This window comes from Anopheles stephensi, chromosome 2, assembly GCF_013141755.1.
Source record: "Anopheles stephensi strain Indian chromosome 2, UCI_ANSTEP_V1.0, whole genome shotgun sequence".
NCBI classification, from domain to species: domain Eukaryota; kingdom Metazoa; phylum Arthropoda; class Insecta; order Diptera; family Culicidae; genus Anopheles; species Anopheles stephensi.
In genome coordinates, this window is record NC_050202.1 from 26729793 (window position 1) to 26746903 (window position 17111).

General features: G+C 45.4%; 1 protein-coding gene across 9 annotated transcripts in view; it reads right to left on the minus strand.

Moving 5' to 3' along the window:
* Positions 1–17111, minus strand: part of LOC118505965 (A disintegrin and metalloproteinase with thrombospondin motifs 1) — a 92934-nt gene that overhangs the window by 10770 nt on the left and 65053 nt on the right. For all 9 annotated transcript variants that reach the window (XM_036042505.1, XM_036042503.1, XM_036042504.1 and 6 more), the window contains exons 6-8: positions 14425–14560; positions 14094–14359; positions 459–601 (exon numbers count right to left, since the gene is read on the minus strand). In XM_036042505.1, the coding sequence (XP_035898398.1) occupies positions 459–601; positions 14094–14359; positions 14425–14560 (545 nt within the window). The remainder of the gene's footprint in view (positions 1–458; positions 602–14093; positions 14360–14424; positions 14561–17111) is intronic.

Consider the following 17111-nt stretch of genomic DNA (forward strand, 5'->3'; position numbering starts at 1 on the left):
TTTTTTTTGTTTTTGAAAAGTCAGAAAAAGAAAATAGGGAAATTAGAAAGAAAGGATAAAAAGGTACTAAACTCAACAATAAAGTCAAGAAAATAGAAAAGAAAGAAAAAAAGATAAGTTTTAACGAAAACCAAAATCATCACAAACTTCCGAGGAAAGTGTAGGAGAGTTGATAACTCAACGGATTTTACAAGTTCGTTTTGAAGTCCTTCGCTGCCAGGAAACCCTCGCATGGGTTGAACCATTGTACACTAATCACATTTAAGGACGAAATTCTCACGTTCAACTGTATGTGTGAGTGTTTTTCTCTGCCTGGCCAAGCTTGTCACTACAGATATGCTCCGGACTAGTATCACAGTCCTCACTCGCTCCACGTCACGTGCTCAGTCGGTTCGGTAGGTGTGGCTGTCGGTGATGTGCGCCGTCCGCATTGAGGACGGGCGAACGGTTATACTTACTTCGTGATGGCAACGGCAATATCGTACACCGGGAGCCTTCGTTCCCGGAACAGGTACTTCCCCATATCGGTGAGGGCGGCCGCCGAATCGATCGCATCCCGCCCGACACGGTTCCGTTCCAGGTATGGGGTTGCATCACGGCCCTGGCAAAAAGACGCAGAAGATTTTGTTAATGTTGATATTGTAAATTAGTTTAAATAAAATAAAATTGTTTACTAAGCAGTAGAGATGCCTATCGCACACTACGAAGTATAAGAGCCCAGGAGCTCCTCAGCACTGGACAAGAACTGCGTGATCTCTCAGCTCTGAGCCATTTTTTTTATTGATTTTTCTTGATGAATTAAGCATCTTTCAGTAGATGTGATGCATCTGATATGCTTCCACTTCTCCCAATCTTTGCTGGTTAGACCAGAACATAAGTATGTTTTCTGGGTAATCTTTTATTTGATGCCGGCTAGATTTGCGACTAGAATCGGCTAGAAAGCTTGAAGTCTTGTCCCCTCTCAGTGGACTTAGAAATCTTAGTTATCGTTTGTTTCCATTGAACGTCGTGCAGACCTCATCTGAGGTCTTGTCATTCTTTCTGGTAGGTAGTTACTACGTTTGACATGGAAATATTCGTTTGCAACGGTGTCTATATTGTCCAAACTAGACTGTTTATCTAACGTCCGACGTTTGGACCGTTGAAGTCAATAGGCTCCAGGTTTTCCCAATGCCTATTCTCAATTTTTACTTGCAGTTCCACAATTTAATCCTCACTAGAAAGAAAAGAGTTTCTGAATAGCTGGACAGGCTTTGATCGAAGCGTACGAAGTACCTTACGCTAGATCTAGCTAATGAGCAAAACTTCCAAAGCCTGAGTTTCCTTAATCCACTTTCTTAAGCCGAATGGCAACAACTTAGCTCAGTCTCTTGAGTCCATCATCAACCACTACCACCCGTACTGATGTAATATCGTCACGGGAAGTTCTCCGTTGCATAAAACATCACCTACGTTACCTCATCTGCACACAGAGGAAGCACATTGAAGGCCATCCTACCGAGACCGACCGAGCGTACTCGTGACGACAATTGGCAATTACCAATACCTTAGCCACAATTCCTCCACCTTTCTTTCTTTCTTTCATTGCTTATGCCATCCACGAACGGAGCTCCACTCTTGTCAAAAACCGCAATGCAAAAAGGGTGCACATTTCGGTTTGTCATCGTGGACAGTAGTTGCGGTGAAAGTAAATGCTAGTCGCCGTGCACATTATTGAACCGATAAACATATGCTCCGCCCGGGGGTTGTGTCATTTCCCGGACCAACTCCAATCACGGTGCGACCCGAGGTCTTCTCCACAGTCATCAGTCGAGCGGGATCGTTGTCGGAAGCACAAGCAACATTGGACCTAATGAAGCAATGAATGATGATTTCTCTGGGGCTCTGGGAAACACGAAGGTCGTCCGCAAATGGGGAAAAGCTCAGCTTGCATCAGTTCCGTGTGGCATTAAGTGCAGTGCAGGGAGTTTCAAAGACACTAACCACACGGGAGGAAACTATTTCCGATGGCATTTGGTCCCGATGGCAGCCCAGCTCGCTCATCTGGGTGGCTACTTATCGACAAGCTTGCCGTCTCGCTCGCCACTACGCGTGTCCACAAGCTGCTTCATCGGACGACGCTGGTTGTGTTTTATGAATGGACTCATTAGCATACGAAACACCTTCTTGTGTGCTTGCCAGATGGCAGAGGTGGGTGGAATGGTGCCACGGTGGAGGCTACCCGGCTGCTCCTTAAACCTTTAAACACATTGGTTTTCGGTGTGTGGAACAGGTGTGCACATGCATGACAGTTTTTGGGCGAGAGATATTTTTGGCGTTCTCACACGCACACCACCACCGGACCGACAGTCAAACATACACGAATCGGTACGAATATGACGTGTTTCTACCATGATGCCCAGTTGACCTTCAGCCGACACGGTTTCCGATAGATGGTAATTTTTTATCTAACCCAAACGCAAACAAATTTAGATGTCTTTTCCTCCTTTTCCGGCCGGAGAGGTGAATGAAACGAAAAGTCGGCAACCCGGCTTGAAGCAACCGAAGCAAAAGGGCAATAAAAGTTCTTGGAGGCAACACCACGCATTAAAAAAGTTGGTTCCTGCGTTCCAGTGCGGAGGTGGTGTAGTACCGATATGGGAAAATACAGATTTTATTTTGGGGCTTATGTGAGTGAGAAGGTGTACAGTTAAAAAATATGTTTTGAGGGATATCATTCAAAAGTGACTCAAGCTTGATAATTTTTTATTCGACCGTTGTTGGATTTAAATGCTCCAAAAGCGGCCAACAGTTCCATTTTAATGAGGAAAAGGTCATAGTTGGCCTTTGTAAAATCTTTAGATCAGTTCAATATTATAAGTAAATATTGGGTGAAGTTTTATGATAGTTTGAAATACAGTGAAACCTCTAGAGATGTGTTGACAAGCAATGCTCGTAAAAACCTCCGTAAAAATAGTCTGGAGGATCAAAAGTCGTTAAAGGTGGATCAGTTTCTCTCAGACTCCGAGTCTCTCCCAAGCATAAATAACGATCGCAACAGTGTTGTGTACTTGGGAGGACTCTTTTTGGTCATGGCTATTATGACTGCAATCTTCAAGACTAAGTTCATTATCATGCCTCACACACAAACACACGCAAGCGGTGATTAAAATACGACTCCCTTAAGACCTCACCACGGGAGGTCTTTACGCAGCAAATGAAGAACTTCACCCAAGCGACTTGCAGTTAAAGCTAACACAACCGATTGCTACAGGAATGAACAAATTGATTCCTGCGGAAAACAACCTTTTACTTCCAACATTTGTTCACCGGTTTCTAATAGTTCGTTTTTTTAAAGAGTTGTCACCAATGTTTGGTTAATTTCGTACATCGCAAATGCAAAGCAAGTTTTAGTTTGACTTTTTTTGCTTTTGCTCTTGCTGCCGTGCCCCGTTTCACAGTCTTCCAGCTGTGTGGATAATAAATTTGATCGCAAAAGAGCAAAGAAAAAAAAACCATTCAACCAACCAACCCGAAAAAGAAAGCATCGAGGGATATGCCAGCTTCCTTTCGAGTATCGGTGCGTCGTCTCAACACCGAGCATGAGTCGTCTCGTTCGTCGTACGAAAAAAAAACCTTCCCGCCACCAACCATCACCTTGTCACTACCGCACCGATCTCAGTTCCTCAGAACGATCAACGCCAGACGAATGGGCGGGCCCTGCAGACTACGAACGATGTTGAGGACCGTACCAGCCACAAAAATTTACGACCTATTCTCACGACATTTAGCGCTTATTGATAATTTATAGTTATCCGCTTATTTTGCCGTCCGAATCGATTCGTACGCGGGTACGCGGGTGAGGTGAGTGAGCGAGGTGTTGACTGGATAGGTTGCTGGTTCCCTGGATGCTATCCAGGGTCCAGGTGGTCATTGTCGATGTCGACAAAAAGACAACCATCTTTTTTTCCGGGGCCGTATTTAAACTCTTACTATTTCGATTCAAAATTAGTGATGTTTTATTGTGCCCGTTTATTTTTTCTTTGGAGGAATTTTGCTGAAGAGCTAGTACATCCAGAACATTCTTACGTTATTTTTTAAATATGACGTGATCCTTAATAGCTCACACCTACTTTAAGGGACAGCAGGTAAAGGGATTTTAACTTTAGAAAAATAAAAACGCCTAAAGCCCCAATAACATGCTTCCATCGGCCGAAGCCATTGACATCTTATCTGTGTGTGAACTGTCCGATAGGCAAGAGCTCACAACCACAAAGGCAACGCACCCCAAAACTGACATCATCGCCAGCCGCGTTTGTCTTGTTTGGTATTTGCACGTCGTAGACATCAGATTAGGCTACACTATCACCAGAACACCTGAGCGAAGCACCTGGTGAGCAGAAAATGGTGCGAGCGCGAGTCTTCCGCGGTTCTACCAACCCAATGTAGTGGGATGGTCAGCCAGTCAGCCCAGTGTTATCGCACACTATCGTTGTCGGAGGACTGTATGCTGCTGACGGGTCTGCTGTCAGCGCAAATCATTTAGCCGATGGTGATGCTCGGCTTGATCTTAAGATCTCGAAGAAATTTAAATAGCGTAGGACCAAAACCACCCGTTGCCACCTGTTTGGAAAATCTCAACTCGCCGAACCGATACGAAACGGTACAATTCTGTCCCGTATGCGTTTTGATGCGGGCGAACTGATTGTTTTGCGGATCAGTTTCTATCGAGAGACGCTCTTAGCCCGCCCATGACAAAGTAGCAGCCAGCAAAAACTGCGCCAGCAAAGCGAGGTTCCCCCAAACGAGGAAGGGAAAAAAACTGAGGAAAAAAGAGGGGGTGAATGATGGGGTGAATCAATTTGCATATTCACATTAATTATACGGCTTGAAATCGATTAATGAAGCAGGATCATAAAAACGGCAATATTGTTTCGGAAATTGTTGTTGCAAAACGAAAAGAAACAAATCCACCCCATCAAACACGAAGAATTTCTGCGAACTAGTTGCGTGCTACAGATTAACGGACTTCTTTCCGCTCAAGCAGCTCAAGAACGCTGGTGCATTCTTGGCATGCTGGCCCATAAATTCGGCAGCATAATTTCGAACGGAAATGGCAGGAATTTCACTGCCTCCAGCTGGAATGCTCAAGCAGACCGATCAAAACGCAAAAATGTGCGATGAGAACGTAATAAATTCTACCAGACAAAGATTAACCTTAACAAGTCCAGCTAATGTGAAAGGTGTTGAATGAGGGTTCGGGTGCTAAGGGGGTGAGAAGAATTAACTTCCGTCCCGCAAAAAAAAAGTGACTCTTTGCCACCCGTTCAATCGATGAGCACAATGAACTTACCCGGCGCGATCAATTAGCAAAAATAAACTTTACAATCGGTCTAGCGTGGCGTTGCGAGTGCTTAGAATAAAAAAAAAAACAGGTGTGAAGAGAAGGATTCCAATGAGGTTGAAGGAGGTGCTTTTATTCCCCGTTTTGCAATGTTCATTTGTTTCCTTTAAAACAAAAAAAGACTTCTCCTTTTTCGCACCGAAAGATGAACCGAAAGACCTCACCTCTTGACGGGTACTTCCGTGCTGTCTGGCTAAGAAGATTCACAGCCAGGTCCATTGTTCGGTGGAGTTGGTGGATGAATCGCACAAGAATGACAATCTTCTCGACCTCTCAGCGCGTCCGTGTCTGTGTGCGTCGCATTGTTTCTGCATTATTCAGCCCCACTCTGTGGATAAGTGTTTATGGTGCGCTTTAAACAATCACCAGATTTGAAGAGACGTCTGGACGGCTCCGGGGAATAGAGGTAGATGGCGCGTTCACTTTATTTGTACTTGCGCCGGTTGGCTGACTGACCCTGCGAGAATGAAAAATCTCACCAAAAATTGTCAAACGATAAAGACACGCACAGCGCGCAGCTGCGAGATCAAAGCTTCTATTGTGCTGCTGTAGGTAGTTTTCGGGTGGTCGACTTAAGCACGCAACCGTGGGCTACGGCTCTTTACCATAATGCGGATGGTCTTTCGTAACAATTGACTGCACTAATTCAATTGTTGTAAGAACGAAAAGAAAAAAAAACAAGGCAGAGACAGCAACAACTCAATCTTTTCCGAATGGTCCCGATTGTAACACAAACTGTTGAGTGTCGAGAAAAATAGATTCGCGCGGGTTTTTTAATGAGGACATTGCTACCGAAGGGCAGCCCAGCAGTCGGAAAATTAATTCATCATTTTGTTTAGAAAAATACATCTTCATTCCGACGAATTAACCAACGCCAAACTAAATCGTTCACTTGTCACGTTTGGCGAACGAAACAAAAGACTTGAGCCGAACATGTACGGAAGCGACGAACCTCCGAGGTTGCCCGATTGGGAAGTGAATTTCCACTAACGAACCCGCGTTCTTTCTCTCTCTCTCTCGAACCGTTTGCTTATTGTTGTAAGGCGCTAACAGGTCGTTGGAAACAATCGCGGATCGAGCGGATGGTGTTTGTGTTTTTATAATCTTCCCCATGAACATAACATTTCCTTTACACCAAAATTCCTCCTCTAATGGGTTGCCTTCATTTTGTTATGAATTATACGTAATAGGGTCGGAGGAACAAAAGCTGGTGTATTCTTTCGAACGTTTTTTTTTTTTTCGGTGGAATACAAACAAATTAGAACTGCCGGTGGTTGTTTCCCAAACTCTTTACATCTCTAGTTTACGAGCAACGGAAGTTCGAAAGCTTCTTCCGTGTTGTACCGATTTTGATTCTGCGTTCGGCTCCTTTTATCAGACGCGGTAGCTCCCGTAAGAGCGTTTATGCTGCACGGTGCTACTGTGGTCAAACGGTGATAAAGAATTCCCACACACCTACCACGGCGAAGCCTATTATCGGGAAGGATTTGATTTAAATATTTATTAATTAATGTGCAACGATTTTACCCGGTCTGTTGGACTGTTATCGTTTCGCGTGGTTGACTGACACCACTGCGCGACTGCAGCTGCCACGAATGCCACTAACCTAATCAAACGGTTCGAGACGGTCGGTCGCGATCATCGGTATGCGATCTCAGCTAATCCGCGGTTGTATGCTAATCGGTTTGCTTTAGGGGCCGCTCATAAAAATGTATCCTGCTTTACGATCGCCCCGCGATAAAGCCAATCCACAAAACCGTTTGCGGTGCATAATTGGTTCCACCATCACACACTCGGCTCGGCAAACAAAAAAAGCAGGGCCCAAAAACCGATCGATTTGATTTGCGATTCTATCGATCGATTTGTAGCGAGTGTCTTTGTGATGTGGCGCTAACGGCCAACTAAATCACACATCCGTAATGGGCCGTTTGTCACGCGAAAGAGTAAAGTTTGCTGCTGATCTCTTTCGCCAATTAAAGGCCTGCAGTTGGCTGCTTACGTTCTTATTACTTTCGTTCTACAAGATGCAGCTAATTATCGTCTCTGTTAAACATTTTTACTCATTTACGATCGCAAATGGCAAATGCACGTTCGAGGATTGTTCTCAAATCTGGCTGACCTTTTCAAAATCTTTTTTCCCCTTTGTTCAAACGATCAATCCGTGTTCCAGCCGTGGTAGGGTACCATCATATTTTACAACTGTAAAAATGTCAAATCAGACCCAGCTCAACTGTACAGGAGAAGGTAATATAAAAAGGCAACTCCCAGCTGTCCTTTTTAGGCAACCAATAAAATGATATCAGTGATCGGTCAAGTCCTCCTATGCATGATGTTGCACCCTTGCTCGCTTTACCAACGCGTGCAATAAATATGCGATTTTCTGTGACCAAAGGCCAAATTGCACAACCTTTGCCGAACGGTGGTCCAACGCTACGTTGCATCAGCACCGTCAGCATTCGGTTCGCGAAAAAAGGGACCAACCGGAACTACCATTTCCCGCCATTAACGGTGCACATTTCACACTTTCGATAATGTTGCTATCGGTGTCGAGCACCGGTTATGATATTGTCTCAAGCAACAGCAAACACTTCACTCAAGGGGCGAGATCGTGTGGCCCGGAGTGTGCGGCCGGACTTTTCCCGCTCCGGGACTCAAGGGCATGACGAAGCACACTTTTCGCTTCGCCTCAATACGCTAATCATCGTATCGATTTGTTTCTTGTAGCTTTCGCGTAACATTACTTGGCCGTTTTTCGAGAGATAGGTGCAGGTTAATGGAAAGGGATCGACAATTTTCCTTTGAGTGAGGATCAAAAACTAGGAGCTTAGAAAACAAAAGAAAAACCTTTGGGTTGCATCACTGTCGTGCCATTAAGAGCAGCAACCTGTTACACCTACAGCCACATGTCTCTTCGGCGGAACAACAAAAAAATCGCTTAATTGAATCAACAATCGATACCGTTGTGTCCTATGTAGGTCGTCGTGGGCACCTTTTTCCATCCGACCGCGCTGGTTGGTACACCTCACTAATTAGTGAGCATTAAAGGTCAATATGGGTAATCGGAGGTACGATTTCGAGCGTCCGTCACGATGCTCTCGCATTGCGACATTGAGTGCTGCTGGCGGTTGAGCGTCCAAGCTGTTGTGTGTCCCTAACCAAACGTACACACCAAATGGGCTGCGGCGCGATTCGTGTGCCCTTTTACGAAATCCGATGGACAGTGGTCGGGTTTGTTGTTTTGGATTGGGGTTTCCCATTGGTTGGCGGAATCTCGATATAGAATTGGGTCAGTTTTGAAGGTAACTCGTTCAATGGACTTACTGAGGAGCTCTTAGAATTTCGTTTTGAGCTGAATCTGTGATATTGGTAATAATGTTCTAAAATTGGCTTCTGATATTCTGTAATAGTTCTGAGCAAAGCATTTAGATCAGAGTTGGGGAAAAAATCGTGGATTATCTTAAGAATTTCCTTCCAAGTTAATTAAATTTTCAGAAAATATTAGCCAGTGAGTTAAAACTGTTGGTGATGCGAAACAAACGAGCCTGAGGCTTAGTACACCGGAATTGCATGTTACACCGATATCTCTCACTTCATCATTCCGATTTGTCAACACAGCCGTCTCAAGCTAGCTGACTGCACCAGCACACGCGCAAGGAGTGTCCAGTCTGTTGCAGCAAATAATTGTTGATAATTTCAGGCAATTACCGTCCTTAAACGTTTCGACAGGTTTTCTGCAATTAAGATGTTGTTAGCAACGCGTGATTGGTACAGGATGTAGAATAAATCGCATCAGACGTACCACAACTCCTCGCCTCACTCTATCTCGTCTGGTTCGGGTGCTGACTGACGAGAGCAGTATTCTCCACGGCCGGAAGTGTAATTAGTAATTCGCGTGTCAAATCAATGAGTGTGAGATCTTGGTTAGCGGGCTATTGAATTGTTTTAACTATTCAAATAGATTCTGGAGATGTAACGCAGGCGTGAGGAGGTTCATCGGAAGAGACATCGACAAGAATTCATTCTTGAGTACGAAAATCCATTCCGGGGGATCAAACTCTGAATAAGATTTTTAATTTGGGAACTAGACAGCCACTTCGAAGCAGATGTTTTAAATTGGTGTTTCATCAAACAATTTGCGAACTTCACACTGTAGAGCTGTATCGCGAATTCTTCTGAGGTTTTGGGTTGTAGAACTGTGATTTTCAACAAGGATAAAAACACTCGGTTAAGAGTGACTTTCTCAGTATAATACATCCATTTTATTTTCTTGAAATCAATTCATTCCTGCACTATGTCAAGTTTAATAAAATGAATTCATTTCTTTGCAAGCCTAAACGCCATTGAGCTTAATGGATCTAAATCATCATCATGCAGCCACTTGAACGATCCTAAGCGTCCTAACGACCACTCCGAGGATAGCGTTCGGTGTTGCAATTTGCAAACCGATTACAACATTTCAATCGTCCAGCCGACCGGGCAGCGGCGTCTGCACGCAATCATCTCAATTCAATGCCACTCGATCCCATTAGCGGGATGCCGAACCTTGCCAACTTAAACGATCCAATCTTGGATCGTCCATCGGACGCATCGCGGGTACAAGTTTCGGGCCTTCTTTAACCGCTGGACGGACGCGAACCATCAATCAAGTTTCGCTGTCCTGAAAAGTCGTCACTCTTGTCACCGTCGTCGTCGTCGCATGTGAAGTCGTGTAGTGCACATTGTAGATCACACATCACGACATCACCCGGCCAGAAGCCTCTCGTGTTGATTTTAGTGACCGATGGTTTCCGCTGCAGGTATTCCTGCAGCGGTGCACCTTTTGCTGCAGTAGCTTTGCGCCATGCCAGTTTCGGAATTCAATGTGCGCTGAGTGACCAGCCGAGAGGATGGAGATACTGTGCAAACACGTGTGCTTGCGAGAAGATGTGCTGCTAGGGTTTTGTATGAGACGCATTTGACTCTTGCTGCGACTGTACGGTACGGTATCTGTTTGCTCATTATTGACGAGTTTTGTTTGACAAGTTTTGAAGGTTGTGGGATGTATGGGTATGGGGAACCCTCTGTAAGTCAGGTATCGAACGTTCGGAAACATTGTGTTGACCTTGTGTATGTGCAAGTAGCTAGCATTGAGGAGGATTTCTTACCCAAGAGTCTCAATTATTTTATTGAAACGCATCGAAATACCTTTACCGACTTGCGGCTTAAGATTGTGAAACTCTATTTTTGCCATTCTAAATCATCTGCGGTCCGAGTGACAACCGCACCCGATTACCTAAACCCCCTTCTACCATATCTACCATCTGGAATGATGCCCATAATGACGACATTCTAAGTCATCCGACCAGATGACACGTTCTCCCCGTGTCCAGTGCGGAACCACCATGGTAGCTTCTTTTTTTGCTTTCGTAATTTTAACCCCAAAACTTCGGCCGACAATCACACACACACACACTCTTATACACCTGCACAGAAAACCCTGCGGAGATAAAACCCCCTTGTACAACCGGTCGGTTTTCAGTCCGATTAAGATAAAAGCACGTACACAGCGACACCGGAGGCTGCCGTCCGCAACGCGGGAAGAACTAGACAAACGGGTATGCTAATTTGCACTTGGAACCCAAACCGACCAAGCCAGCCAACCGGTCGTCAGCCGTCCCGGGACCGTCTTCGGCGGGCACATCCTCCGAACGCACCAGTCAACCGAACGCCGACGGTAAGCAGGCAAGCAACAGCCAAGAAGAAGATCGAAAGCCATAAAACTGTAGTTTATGTCCACGCCGTCCACCATCGCACCGCGAGCATGTCACCAGATATCGCCGATTTCGCATTCGCGTGAAACTTCCAGCAGATAGGGCGGCAGCACAGGGTGGAGTTTTTGGTGAATGTTTGTGGATCAGGTGGATCAGTACCGGCTGATTTGTTGGACGGTTGCGCCTGTTGCTGACTGACTCAAAAGCTCACCCCGAAAAGACCCATTTTCTGATTCACTACATCCGAAGACGGTTTCTTGAAGTTGCGTGAGAGTGAACTTATGGGACACCGAAACTGACCTTGAAAATCCCCGTTGAGCGAAAGCAGATCACGCGTTCAGTAGTATCACGAGTGACCATGCTGTGGACAGGATGCGATCTAGATATCCCGAGGAGGGAGTTGATGCAGAAGATCACGTGAAAGGCACCGGGACGGATGATGGACGGAAAGGTTACCCACCGATTGGTGTCCCTCGTTGATGCTGACGTTGACGAAATTTCATCTCCGAAGTGACATTTCGCCTTTTTGGAAAGGAGGTTCGCTTGGTCGAGATCGCGCTTGTCCTCTTCGACCCTGCGTATAGTGCATATAAGTGTTGAGCTTCAGAGGAGGTCAAAGGCGAATAAAATTGCAACAGAAATGTTTCATTACATTGAAGGGCCAGAATGCTTCAAGAAGGAACTTCAGCGACAAAAATACGCGAGTTCTTCATCCATCTTGAGCAACTCTACTGCAATGTACTCGATGACTCACGTTTTTGACGTTTGACAGGTTCCTCAACTTGAAACTTGTCGGTTTGGTCTGGACAAAAAAGCAAAACCCTTCGCATTAATTTCCATTTTCAAACGTCGGAAAACCGACTCATATTGCACTGGGTAAAAACAATACACAAGCGGCCTGTCTGTGTGTGTGTGTGGTCTCTGCGACCCGCAACCTTGACATGAACCTCATCTGCGGTTCCGAGCCTTCACGGAGCTCTGCGACTGTCATACGCATGTCATCGCGGGTGCTGCAGGTGTTGATTAATTGCGAATGGTTGTCATTAGTGTCCGATCAGCACCGGACCGGTGCCAATGACACAGATACGGTACCGCTTCGTGTCCGGGACACGCATGTGTGGGCATTCTTAAAGTAGAGCGAGTGCTAATAAAATACTAAATAAATAAAACTTACTAAATAGAAATACACACACACACACACTTCTGTGATGTTTCCCGGTGGGGTACCGTCCTTCGCTCGGTGCAGACACAGTTGGTGGTGACAGGGCATTAATATATCGTAAGAGCCACTAGAGCTAGATTCATTCATCACCAAACACTTTGCGGGGTGAATTGTGCAAAGGCTTGCCCCTGAAATGGATGAGTTTATAACCGATTCCGATCAATCGTAATTCATTTGAGACGGTTGGTGTTTTTGCACAAAAAAAGATTAAGAGATCTGTCACGTTGAAAAAGACCTCCCGAATGGAGGATTTATTTTAGCAAACAGTCGATCGACGTTACCATCAATCAATGCGCGATCGCAAAGTCCCAGCTGATGATTGCACTCAATCTTCAGTGATCAGCTCAATCGGAAATCCGATAAATATCATCACACGAGCAAGAACACACGCGGTTTCCTTTCACTGTTGGGTAAGGTTAAGCCGTATACTAATTTAAATTGAAAAGGTGAAGGACGCCGAGATGAACTTCTGCAGTTGTACAAAATGGATCATATTTTTCGGCAATTTCTTTCGCTTCTTCACCTCGCAGCTGAAAGCCGTTAGACAGTTCATGACAGATTTCCTCCACTTAAAAATTCACGCGATTAGCTGCGAGTCCATCAAATCTACATCCAGGGCTAGCTTGGACAAGCTTCACAAAGCCTTTCGTTCAGGTGGTGGACCACAATTGGTTACGCTCACATCGGCGATCGCATCGTGGACACCGGTCTGCTGCAGTTCTAGCGCACACAAAAGCGCGTTTGACCCAGTGCCGGTGGCGACGAATTTAGCGCTTTTGACGGATAGATTAATCGTTCAAGATGGCTTGACCACCAGCACCAACAATCACCACACCGCTTCCAGCGATCGTCCGGCGCCTTAGGCTAGAGACTCATCAACCGCTGCAACAAATGCAAGCGTGTGCGTTGGAAGACACTGATTTCGTTGCGGCGGTTGACCACAGACCTCGTCTGTGGCATTGGACGAGTACAAGAGTGCGAGAGAGGATTTAGCTTTGATGGATGTATCAAGCTGATCTACCAACCGGCCCGGCTGTCTCGTCTTACCCCTGCCTTCCCAGCCCGGTTTGAAATTGACAACCTGTCTCCGTGGCTCATCTTCTCCACGATTGCGCAAGCCCGTCTGTCTAAATGGTTTATTTTTGGTAACTGCCGTCGGACGCTATTTTGGGAAAGGATATTATAACCGACGATAATGCCACGCGAAACGTGTACCCATATACCCGGCGGCGGGTTCGCCACGTTCGTGTAGGGTTTAAATTGGACGTTTGGGTTTGCATGTATTCCGCAAGCGGCTGGCGAAGGGGTCACACGTAGACTTTCCTTTGTTAATTTGACGTGTGATTTGTTGTACACGTTCGTGTCATCGGCGGACTTGCAGCGTTCGTTAATTGGCGGTTCCGATGGACATTTAAGCGAGTGTGAGAGGCTTTTAATTTTAACGGTGAATCCTTAAAGAATGAATTTGACTTCATTTGAAAATTTCGCAAAGACATCTTGAAAGAGAGTTTGAAAAAAAAAGCTCTTCGTGTAACATAAAAATGGTAAAATCGATCAAACTCAATTTAATGACCCTCGCGACCTAAAGAATACCACCGAACGACTGGCCGTGTGATCTTTTGCAGCTCATAAAACGTAATACTCGAACATTTGGTTCCATTTTGGCACATTTAGCCCAATAAAATTGACACTTAAATTCCAGTGTTCCAAACAGAGAGTATCTGCTGTCTGTACTTACCCGTGAGATAATGATGCCCGCGATGCTGATGCGAATTTTCGGTCCCTTTAGCAACCGGTACCGCAGATCGACACCGTTCCAGAAGGAGACGAAGTAGCGCTTGACCTGCACGTTATCGCCACCGTGCAGCCGGTAGCCGTCGTAGTCGACGATCACCAGAATTTCGGGATAGATGGTCCGATCGATGGCTCGCGAGCTTTTGTAGTACGCTTGCGGGCTGCGTTTAGACCGAAACCGTTTCTGTAGCCGGTCCGGTTCCATGAATGCTGCAGGAGTGCGAGAAGGGTTTAATATTAGTATGAGATACTCCAAGATGTCCGAGGATACGTACCGTAATCACTGAACTGATCGTTGTGCTCCTCCGGAGTTTTGCGCTTATAAATAACGTGATGAACACTTCCATCCTCCTCCTGGGAGATGTCGGTTGGCACTGGCTTTATCACTAGTTCATGACCTATACTACCCTCCTGTGAAAGAAAAGAGAGAGAAAAACCAAGAGATCCACAATGAAACATTTGGTCCTTATTTTTTCAACGGTAACCTCGCGCAGCAAGCAATACGGCCAGGCCGTTCTTTATGAATAAAAAAAAAAAAAAAAACCTCGCGCAGCATTAGAAAGTAAACATTTTTAACACTTGTGTAAACATTATTATTTTTTTGCCCACCCCCTTAACAGCCTTGACTCCAGCGCATATGTTCAGTGGTTTCCCAATTTTAGATTACATCTCCACTTACATTTGCCTCCCCCGCAGCTGGGGGATTTGATCTTCACTCGAACATGAAAACCCATAAAACGGTGTGTAATGCTTTTGGCCGTTGTGTGTGTGTGTTTTTTTTTTGGGAACCGAACAACGCACAAAGGTTAATGGACGCAAGGGCAACATCTCCAAATGTGCGTCGTGCTACTCCGGTAAACGGTAAAGATGCACTCAAGTGGCATTTGGCCTTTTCGGGGGTGCCTCAGACATTCAGACCCACTGCCAGCGGGACATTGAAGATGTGGTTGGAAGGGGCTTGTTCGGCGGAAAGCGAGTGCTAAGGGTGCGTGTAACTTAAAACAAAGCGTACAACCAGCGTCATAAAACTGTCAAGCTGTCGCAATGTCGTGGCATGGCCATTTTGTTGTGCCCAGTGGCATTAAAACACGTGAACTAACGAAAATGCCCAACAAGAGCCACAAAGATGGGTGATATATTCATTGAAATTTGATAGAATTGGATGCAAATTTTTATGTAACTTTATGAGCGGGTTTAAGAAAACACTTGGTTGAATATTTTAATTCGCTTCAAGAAAAGCTCCAATTCCAATTTTTTCCCCGCTTTTTTCCCCCGTTAACCTTGAGCGATCGTTCCAGTTGCATCTTCAATCCGCTCACGTAATCCCTGTTTTGACCTGAGCGTGGTGTCATCTGGTTAGCATCCATTACGATATCGGTAGCCGGTGTAAATCGTCCATCCGCTCGCCTTGACCGCATTAGCCCAAAATCGAACTCATCCCGGGGAGGGGTGACCTTCGGGCTGCCAGTTACCGACAGGAACACCACTCCAATAATAATTCCGATCACCCTCATCCAGATCTCTATCAAACGGCCACCGCTCAACACTTGGCATAAAATCCACTCTTTAGCAGCTTTTAACGGACGCTAGTGCCAACAACAACCTGTGGGCGAGTGTGGAAACACAGCCATTTGTTGTTTCGTGGGGGGGAAAAAAGAGGCTTGAAAATTAATAAATCGTGCAACAAAACAAGCTCATCCAGAAACTTATATAACATCCCGTTGCTCGGAGTATTGGGTCGATCGGTGGGTCGATTGTTACTTCCATTCGGGTGCTGTCGACACCATCAGCTGACCGGCCTTGCCGGACCCATCTGGGCGACCTGAATCATGGACACGGCTTCTAACTCCCGGCCGTGTGTGTCTGGCCGGGTGTACGGGGCAGAAGGTGTGAAAATGTGTGCGCGCCTGTCAACGGTTGCACCCTGCTAATGTGCTTTGATCGCAACTTATGGAGCCCGTCAGGAAATCGTCCGCTGGGATTATCTAATGCGGTCAACAGATGGTTGGTTGGAGCATTAGAGGCTAAAGGCACGTGCACCATTGCAACTTGCCACAGCGATGCAGTGGGATGAATTTTAATGCCATTTTAAAACGGTCTCCGGAGTATAAGATTGTATTTGGTTTGTAGCATACATATTTCAAAGTTAAAGTTACTTCACATGGCTTAAATCGATGCAAGAGACTCACGAGCAAGTCCCAATTTTCTAAACAAATACCGACAAGTATCACGAATTTCTTAAACAAATCTCTAAAATGGCATCATGATAACATGAATTGGACAGATACGAGCTTCTGAGTGTTCTATAGACAACGACCGAACTCGGTTCTATCCAGAAATTCGACAACAAGGAGGTTCTTGCGGTGTTGCATTACACTTGTTTGGGAACATTGCTCCACAAGAGTTTCACTTGCAAGGAAATCCATAATTGGACAGATATTTTGAGGCAAACTATTAAAATTTATGGAGAGCTTTAGACAACTCTACTACATATTCCACACTTTCTCATCAAAACCATTATAATTGAAGATTTAATACTATGACGTTAATCTTGACCTTATTTGGACACTAAAAAAGCCTTCCCAAAAGAAGTTAAACTCATCCTGTAAGCTCATGTGTGCCTGAGTCGTCGCGGCACTCACTTCAATCAACGATGCATTTTAGCTGGCTCAATAACTCATGACACAATTACCTCGGAGAGCTTTATCGCAAAAACCCCCCCAGTCAGTGTTGCAATTATTCGTACACTTCGACGCTAAGCATCCCAAGGGATGGCTGCTACTTTCAATACCACCTCCAATCTTTCTACGAGAAATTGCGCAAAAAGTGTCTACTCGTCACCGCAAGAGCATTGTGTAAGAGTGTTGATCGATGATGTCCAACCGGCGTCCACCTTGTTGATCAACGCGACGTATCATTATTACCATGAAATTCGACGCCTTTTTTTTGCAAAAAGATTTTA